The sequence below is a fragment of the Phoenix dactylifera genome, chromosome 15 (genome assembly GCF_051530095.1).
Source record: "Phoenix dactylifera cultivar Ajwa chromosome 15, Ajwa_hap1_PhDact_Kaust_v1.1, whole genome shotgun sequence".
NCBI lineage: Eukaryota > Viridiplantae > Streptophyta > Magnoliopsida > Arecales > Arecaceae > Phoenix > Phoenix dactylifera.
This window is the reverse complement of record NC_143204.1, coordinates 10,775,068-10,784,845: the sequence shown is the minus strand read 5'-3', so window position 1 is coordinate 10,784,845 and position 9,778 is coordinate 10,775,068. Positions and strand designations below refer to the sequence as shown.

The following is a 9,778-nucleotide window of genomic DNA, read 5'->3' as shown; positions in this document are numbered from 1 at the left end:
AAAGTTTCAGTTTCACAATCTTCACTTGCCTAATCTAATTGCATTATATCGAACATGACACATGCCGATAAGAGAGCACTAGCATGGATGTGTTTTAGTGGTGGCATGCATTCTGTACCAACCAATGCTCTGTATCTACTCTATATCAGCTCGACACAGTATGAGCCGACTATTCTAGTAGAAATATTTCGTCAATAAGAAGTGTTTCACAATGTATAATCTACAACTTGCAAAGTATTTTATAACAAATTAATATAAGTATATATTTTAAAGATAAAGAGTTGAAAGCTCTGCAGTGGGGGCCGTAGGTTTTCCTTTATATGGCGAGAGATTGGGCGGCACTTGCCGATGGCCCTGGCTCATACTAGATGGTTGATTGGCGACGGCCGGAGTATTGATGTGACTGAGGACCCGTGGGTGGACGCGCTCCCATTGACATTATGGCCGACGATGTTTAGTGGATCGGGGGCAGAGGGACTCCGGGTTTCCGACCTTCTCAGGCCGGGGGCGGCAGAGTGGGATGGTGCTAGGCTTGACCAGCTGTTCGGAGAGCATTTGGCAGAGCGAGTTCGGGCACTTCCCATTCCGGTTTCTGCAGGTCCGGATGTCAGGGTCTGGAGTACTACTTGCAGAGCGAGTGTCGGGGTTGGTGATGTCTCCCGAGTCATTCAGCGGGAGTCAGTGCCAGGCCTAGATTGTGGCTGGGTGTGGAGGGTGGGGCTACACCAGAGGACTGCTCTTTTCCTCTGGAAGGTGGCTTGGGAGTGCGTGCCGACGTGTTCAGTGCTGAGCAGACGAGGAGTGAGCCTCTCTCCTCTATGTCCGGATTGTGGGGAGGACGAGTCAGTGGAGCATGCCCTTTTCCATTGCGCTCGGGCGCGGGATGCTTGGAGGCTGACTGGGATTCCGGAGGATGCATGGAGTCGGAGGGACTGTTTTCTGGAGTGGGTTCAGCGATGGGCGGGCACCCCTCTGATGCGCAGCATGGCTATTCGGGCAGCTTGTACAGCTTATCAGATATGGCTGGCCAGGAATGCCCGTGTCTTTGGCGAGGGTAGGCCGGCACCGCGTTTTGTGATGGAGCGGGCCAGTGCTCAGGCAGCAGAGATTATTCATGTAGACTTAGCCCATAGACCTTTGATAGCTCGGGACATCTGGGGCCCCCACTCTGCTTCGGCAGCTTCACATAGGGTATTTTTTACCTGGGAGCCCCCACCCCCGAGTTTCCTCAAGGTCAATTTTGATGGCTCAGTCCTGGATGGAGGTAGGAGAGGAGGGGCTGGTTTTGTTATCAGGGGGCCGAGCTCTGGTGTGTTGGTGGCAGGGGGATGTCAGATTTTTGATACTTCGGTCCCTGGGGCAGAGCTGCGGGCAGCCTGGATGGGTATGTGCTACGTGCGGCGTGTGCTTCGGGCGACTTCAGTCCTGTTAGAGGGTGACTCCGCTACTGTGATCAGTTGGGTCCGAAAGGGCCCGTGCAGCCATGGGGGTGTTCACCCTCTGATCCGTGATATTTGGGATATGGTGAGGGAGATTAGTTTCCAGGCTATGCATGTATATCGCGAGGCCAATGGGGCGGCCGATTGGGTGGCGGCATTTGTTGCGAGCCACTCAGGAGGTACCCTATGGTCAGGCGAGTATGAGTTGCCCGGAGCTCTTCGGAGCATTTTGTCTTCTGACTCTATTGGGTGTATTCGTACCCGAGTTGTATGAAATGCCCGTTTCATCAAAAAAAAAAAAAAAAAAAAAAAAAAAAAAAAAAAGAGTTGAAAGCTCTAGAAGAGGTTACCTAACGAGCAAGCTTGATCCAACAAGAAGGTTTCATCCACTCAATCTAATTTCTCTTTAACACCTAACAATCATAAATAACCTAAATATCAAAATATAGCCTCTAGAGTCCTAGAGTAGACCAAGGCACCTAATCAAAACCCATGTAATTCCCGTATTTAATTATTCAATAAAAAATCAATGCAAGATGCTAATTCATAATAAATAAAATAAACTTCTAAAAAATTATGAAATTCAATTAGAAACATTTTTCATAAATAGAAGAACTAATTTATGCTTAGTTTCGGTCAAATTGAGAGGTCTCGATGGATATCATCAACTTTAGGCCTAGGATTTTCCTAAAACAAAATGGTCATATTTACCAAAATGCACTGTCAAATATTACAATGTTGATTTTATTAGAATACTTACAACATGAGATTTCCAAGAACATAGGCTATGTCGTTGAAAACTTAATGGAGATGCCCGGGGGTATAAACCAAGCTGTAGGTTTTCTGCAAATCCAACTCATACTACAATACTCCACCAAACTGATCATGATAGGTTTAGTGTTTACCTTAATTACGCTTCTGGCTAGAAGTCAAGGCCTCGAATCTTACCTCTCCTTGTCAAATCTGTCGGTCACCTCTTCCTACACATGGAGACATATATTAAGGTTGAATTAAGGGAAAGAAAAACTACAAGAGGAAGAGATAATTAGAAGAGGGAGATGTTACCAAACAGATGAAGAATGGTAGAAAATGGGAGAAGAGAAGGGAGAAAGAGGAAGTGGATTGGGGCTTGGCGTTGCTCACGAGAAGAGAAAAGAGAGGAGGGCTTGGGAGATGGATTCAACTGGGTCCATACCCAAATTGGGTTGGGCTCGGTTCATGGGCTGTGAGTATTAAGTGACCCAAGGGGAAGATTTGTGATCAAAACGCCCAATGTTGTGAAGATCGGGACATAAAAATATACCGGCAGTAGGGTTGGATTGCGTAAGATTCCCATCCATTTCTTTTCAATGGTGAACTATATGTAAAGTAAGAAGTCTGATTATATTGTAATCTTAACGAATAACGAGTAAGTAACCATCACATAAGGATATGAAAAGTTCACATTTCAGCAACCATAAGCTCATATATATCTTGTCCAAGATACAAAGACCATGTTTGATTATCCAATGTAGTTATATGCTATTGATAATTCTGGAGGATATCTTAATTTGCCCCAAAAACATGCAGGCCTAGGCCTACAAAACTGAGTTAAAGATATGAAATATGCTATTATTTGTCATTACTATCATCGTTATCAGACTTAATACTCAAACACTTTTCTTTTTCTTTGCTCCTTGATGGCAAACAAAGTTTTCTTCCTTTTCCACTAGTTTTGAACCTTATATAACATCCTTATATTGATGTTTCTTGCATTTATAAAGGAATAAAACTAAATTCTAATTTTGAATGTAGCTTACAGAGCATGTTTTCCCTCTAGGAACTCAACACAGTTTCTCTTTTTAGGTAGAAAGTTGTAAAAGGGAAGGAATTAATTTTCTTAACAAATGTCGAAGACATCTTTCTTTTATTGAAAATCTAAGGAGACTGCTAATTTTAAGTTTCGGAAGCTCATCTATGATTTATTTGTCATTTTAGAAGTCAAAGAGATAAACAAATCTTTGAAGATGGCTGTTTTCTGTTTATAAGTAATAACATGATTAATATCAAGGTCTTTTGGTCCAAAGGATCATAGTACTAGAATCTGAACCTTACAGTCTAATTCTGAATATTATAATCTAAATCAATGCTTCCACAAATCTGATTTGGATAGCTGGAGTTTATTCTAATCCATATTATACAGGCCAGATGGTGGGTTCTTACATCCTGAGAACAATGACCAGGTCCTAAAAAGTAAAAGGGCTTAATAGTCTTTTTCCTATTTCAGCATGGCATGGCACATGTTTTGACGTGGCAAGGCTCGTGTTGGCTGCTCCAGTGGCACTTAAACCCTTGATTATGAAGTACATAATTATGTGACATTTGCTTGAGCATACATATGATGAAAAAGGGTATTAAATAGAAGGTTCTGAAAAAGTGCCCGTCAATACATTCTTATTGGAAATATGTGAAGATTGGATGCAATGATCAAGATATATTATAACTATCTATGAATAAAGCTGATTCTTGGCTTGAAGCACGACATAATTATATGTGCTCTATATGTTAGGACCATTGCTTTAAAATTTATCATTACATCTATTGAAAACCCTGAATTTACATGGCTAATTTATATTATGCATTCATTGTCATCCATGTTATGCCTGTGTGTGGACATGCATATCCAAGCATGGTTGCATCTTTAATATTCAATCCCATTCTGTATATGATTTTCTTTGTAAAGCAGCTGCAGAAGGATGTTTCTTGCTCCACTTCCATCCAATTTAATCGGAATCTCTGTTTTCTATCCATCCGGCACTGCTCTTCATTTATGTTGCCGCAGTTCTTGGGATCCCCATTTTCTCCAGTGCTCCATGTGGAACCTGTCAGTGGGCTGTGATAAAACAAGTTGTTTGTACCAGTCTATTATTTATGCATAGGTCTGGAAATGACAGGAATCATTTTTTGTAATTGAGTCTGACAAAACTTCTGGAGGCTCGTGTATTCTTTTAACTGACAGAAATTCTACCAGTTACGTTGTCATGGGGTGATTGGAGCTGCTTCTTACCTCTTTCCATCCATCCACTTCTCCAAATTTCTGACACAATACCTGCAATTGTAATCTAGAAAGTGAATTTTCTTGTATTTAGTATTTGGCTGCTTGCACTTGTTGCATGTCTTCCACTTTTTTTTTTTTCCAACTCCATGAAAGGAGGTCTAGACCTTCAGATTTGATTTTCTTCTTTGGACAATGAGTACTCTTGCAGTTCAAATAGTTCGATAACATACTGAATATATTGACAATTATTTGTTGAAGGAAGATCTTGTCACATGTAATGTTTTAAGCTACACTTTGTTTGATTTGAACTGTTTTAATAATTCCATCAGACCATAGTTCTCGTTATTTGTTGGTTCTTGTGGTTAGGGTTCTGGTTGCCACTTCATAATTTGTCCTCCTAACAAATTGTAGCCACTTGGGGGAGTATGGGATTTTTTTATAATTTGTATAGTTAAAATTCAAATTTTGAGTTGAATTATAGAATATTTGCAGATGAAATAGCTTGTCAATGTGAAAATAAATGCGATGGATTCCTCTTACAAAAAAAAATGAATTATTTTCCATAGAAGTATTTTGGATAAAGTAAGACAATAATATTTACGACATATAAGACTTAAACGAATGAAGATTTAATTATAATTATTAACTCTCTCCTATGTTCGTATTGAACCTAATTGTATTTTGAATGAGATTGCATCCTACCAATTCACAGCTTATGATTCAGTGAATTAAGTAGCTATGCATCAGACTGCTCTGAAGATAATTCTTTCCCAAGATAACCACTTTTGCTACTTTATCGTCATGTAGTCTTGGTCATTCTTCACTTCGTGCTGATTTTTGTTGTTCAATCATAGTTACTGATTTTCGTTGTTCCGTCATAGTTACTGAAGTCAGAGATTGTGTTGGCAGTAAGGTAGCAGCACATCAATTGCAGCTATCATTTGGTATAGTGGAGCTTCCATTTACTTTCATTTCATCTCATGTGGTTGAGGTTGCTAATTTACGCAGATACTGGAAGCTAATGCCAGAAAAGTCAGCAAAGTCCATTTTAAACCAATTCACAGTTATGAAGTTGCAGACCTGGAAATTAAAACGCCTGGTTTGCACCAAAGTCATCAAAAGGAAGAATCCATCTGATTCCCCAGAGAAGCAGGAAGAAGGCTACCCCTGTCAAGTCAAATTCCAGTATGCAATGGAAGGCTCTAACAGTCTAACTGGTATGTGATTAGTTACAATACAGCATATGATCATGATAGAAAATATGACTAGTAATTACATTGCACTCCAGATCTCTCTGTTCATTCTCCTCGCATAACTGAAAAAAGGCTAGGAAAAGAAAGAAAATAGAAGCACCCCGGAAAGTAACAAAAACGAAGGATGAAAATTGAAAGGGCATTTAAGATGGTTACAGGTGAAGGGATGTATCAACATCTGTCTCATTGCAGTGACCTGAGCCATTAGCTCTGGGCTTATTGGGCCGCAGGCTCATTGACAGTGAAGTCTCGAGGAGCTCGAATTCAGGATGATTACCTCGGATGTCAAGCTGCTGGGATGGAGTACCATGGAGAGGCCTAGAAGGATGAACCAAATCCGGGTGGAAGAACCAGTTGGGTTGCTCGCAGTAAGCACTCGAGGTAAGGCGATCCCCCTGAGCTGCAGGAGCTCTCATGAGCTCTCTTTCTTCCCTTCTCTCTTTAACTCTCTGCAATTGTCTGAATCTCTCCTGCAGGAGAGCAATGGAGGAGCGGACAACAGGGTCATTGTTTTGCTTCCCCATGAGACCAGTGGGAACTGAGACTCCCAAATGCACAGAAGGTTGGTGGTTGAGATTGATGGGAGTGTATGTTTGATTTTAACTTTTAAGGTTCAATGTGAGCGGTGGCTGTGCTTATTATTTATAGGGAATGGGTGTGTCCTGTTGCATTTATATTATATGATTTTGTGCCCTTTGATTGATCCTGGATGATGTCAAGGAGAGAGGAGAATCAAGTGAAGGTCTGCATAGGCCAAGAGGGAAAGGCTTTTGGGACTATCTAAGGAGTTGGGTTGGTGGATGGGAGCAGGAGTAAAGCCACTTTTGAAAGGGAGATAGGGGTGGGAGGATAAGTCCAAGGGATGGTGGAAGCTAGCATTTGGAGGGGAGTTTGGAGGAGAATATGTTGTGTGATGGGTTTGTCGCCTACTCCTTGCCTTGAAAGAAATGTTCGTTTGGTGGGCTTTGGAGGATATAATTTCTCCACCTTTTGGTTCTTTCCCTGGTTAATGGAGTAAAATGGCTTGGATTGACTGAGTGACTAAAATAAACCAAGGCCGAACTGGAATTTGGACAAGGTTGTTCATAATCTAGCCTGAACCATGCTATTCTAATGGCGTCTTTGTTTCACATTACTGCATCTTGGGACCAAATATTCTGGAGAAGATCTAAAAGAGAAATCTATGTTGTCGAAGTACTTTGTAATTTTTCACTCCTTTTCTGTTTTCTAAGAGAAAGGTGGTGGAAACATCTGAGTATAATATTTAGGTCCAGATGTTTAGAAATGCACCTCCAAGGCTTCAACCATGTGGTATTTTAAGGCAATTTTGAATGCACTCAAGATGCAACCTGTGCTAAGATGTGGATTGTGGGTGGCACCTTTCAAGGAGAACTTATTAGGTGAATTCATTTCACCCTAGGTCCATGATAGATCCGGTCCACCTAATAATTTCTCAAACAGATATTTAGAATAATAACCACTATAACAGTTCCATATTGTATTATATATATTAACAGGAAACATATGAGTTAGAATTTAATAGTCTGCTACAACATAAATAATGATCGTTATTTTTTTTTACGTCATTCTCTTAATAAAAATATGTGTTAAAATTCATTTTTTTTGAAATTTTCCAAAATAATTTGTCCCCGATGAAACAAATAACTTTTTTTTTAGGTGAACAGTGGTTTAGATAATAAGGCTGTTGTGTTCATGTTGCAGTACTATCATAATTGCTGTTGTAATAGTTATTGTTTTAAAATGAAACAATGTGAAGTCATGTAAGATGGGGTAAAACGGAGGTCCTTGAGTTATGGATCGGTTTACCCAGGACTGAGGGATCTGATATAGGCGGAGGTTGGGTGGGTATATGGTAGATGGTGGAGTGTAGCCCCTCCCGGCCAGTTTCTGAAAGCAATAATATTTAACAGTTTCACTCAGGTCCCTTATAATGGAACAATACCGTCATCAAAACCTTTATCCAAAGTAGCTGTTTTCCATAACTGCTTGATGGATTCATTTACCAAAACATAAGAGAGAGAGAGAGAGAGAGAGAAGGCAGTGTGGTTTTGGACAGAAGCTTCACTCATCTGTGTAGGCTTTATTATATTGTTGATGATATCCAATCAATCCTTTGTGAGGTGGTGCTGTTATGGGTGGAGCGAAGTCAAGGGTTTGAGAAGGAATAATTCTGGGCTTTGATGAAATCCCTTTCATATCGCGCTCCCTTTTGTCTTGGAGTTATTTGGATGGGAATGGCATGCTGTCCTGTAGCAAATGATACTTCGAGTTCTTTACCCATGCTTTTTCTTTTCTAGGTTGCTTGCCCTCTTTTTTGACCTGAAATTATGTCACCTATGTTTAGGATGAGGAAACAGGGCATATCATCTAAGATGACTAAGGCCTCATTTGGGAAAGCTGTTGGCAGTAAAGCTTTTAAAAGTAGAGCTTTTGGAAGTAGAGCTTTATCAAGTAGAATTTGTATAAAAAGCTGTTTGTTGTTTGGTAACTACATTTCTTAAGTGTTATACCAGTTTAACATGTATTTGATAAATAAACTGAGAAAATACTTTTGGTATAACAAAATAACCATAAAGGACATTGCATAGTATTATACAACAGAGCATAATAAAATATAATATGCATTAATACATAAATATATAATATAGTATAATATTACTGTAATGTAATATAATATTATTATAATATAGTAATATCATATTGTATACTATAGCATAATAATTTAATAACATATCAATGTATTATGATATAATATAATATCATATCATATTTATAATATAATACAATAATAAAGATATAAAATATTATAATTATTAGCGTATATTAATTATCCATAATATAACAAATTTTTTAGCTTTGTGATAAAATTGGTTAAACAATTATTAAAGGAATATTTTGTGTAATTGTTATATTTTATCATAGATATTTTGGTTAAAAAACAGCTTTCTGACCGGACCTAAAAGTGCTTTTTCGAAAAACTCCAAAATGGAACTTCTCCCAAAAAAGTTGTTTTTAGCTTTCTGAAAAAGCTAAAATAGCTTTCTGAAATTTTTACCAAATACCCCTATTTCATCTAAAAGTACTTTTGGAGGGTAAGAAAATATTTTTTGCCCTCCAAAAGCTTCCCCAAACTGAGCCTAAGAGAGCGCAAGTAAATGAGCTCATAATATTTGATTTCAATCAAACAAGTCACAAATCAAATTTGCCTCTCGTAAAATGTCATGATATTAATTTGTTTCAGTAGAAAAGCATAGTCAATTAGTCAAGTCTTGAAGTTGATGAGTGATTTGCATTTTGTTCATTTTGTTGATCATATGAAAACATTTTTCCTTTGTTTTCTCACCATCATATTACTGATCCTGGGCTAAATAATCAGTGTCTGGATAAATGGAAACTCAAAATTAAGGGCTTTTTTAATTTGTTTCTAGCTGGACTCTGTGTTGGGGATGCCGCCCACTTATCGAAAGGGGTGCATGTTACATGCTATTTTGGAATGCCCTAGAAGGAAGGGGTCCTGGCCTTGGGCAAACCCTTCATCTTTTAGATACGCCCCTCTTAGGGTGCCACAATTTGGCAAGGGTGGCAGCCACCTACCCTAGTTAGCTACCTCAACGTAGATCCAAACCAAGTAGCCTATGGTTAGCCTGGGTTCTGTCTTACTGGTCCCAATTTAGCCCAATCCCTACATCCAAACTATTTTTCTACTTCAAGGTCTTCTCCAATTAAATCAGAAACTTACTTGATCCAATTTGTGAGAGGATAGCCGGTTGAAATCTCATTCCAATTGACCTAAAGACAAATGGCACATGCTAGATGCATTATTGAAATTGTTGTGGGGACGGCCTTTGGCCGGAGCCTCACACAACAGCATAGCCCACATTAAGCTATCAGAGAAAGAGGACTGCGTTCCTCCCGAGGTATTGTCTGCTTTGGGCGCTCCGGCCCGCGCGTCCAGCGCAGACGGGGGGAGACTGGTGCCCTCACGATTTTGTCCCACAAAAGGGCCCTCGAGAGGAAAGAATTTCCAC

At 39.6% G+C, this 9,778-nt stretch overlaps 1 protein-coding gene across 1 annotated transcript; it reads right to left on the bottom strand.

Annotated features, from left to right (window-relative positions):
* Positions 1 to 5,679: 5,679 nt before the first annotated feature.
* LOC148699864 (uncharacterized) lies at positions 5,680 to 6,253 on the bottom strand. Its single transcript, XM_088711335.2, has one exon. The coding sequence runs from the start codon at positions 6,251 to 6,253 to the stop codon at positions 5,882 to 5,884; it is 372 nt and encodes a 123-aa protein (XP_088567461.1). The 3' UTR covers positions 5,680 to 5,881.
* Between the last annotated feature and the right edge of the window lie 3,525 nt (positions 6,254 to 9,778).

Excerpts from the sequence above, each read along its gene's own strand:
- LOC148699864 (XM_088711335.2), bottom strand. The coding sequence starts at position 6,253 with ATGGGGAAGCAAAACAATGACCCTGTTGTCCGCTCCTCCATTGCTCTC.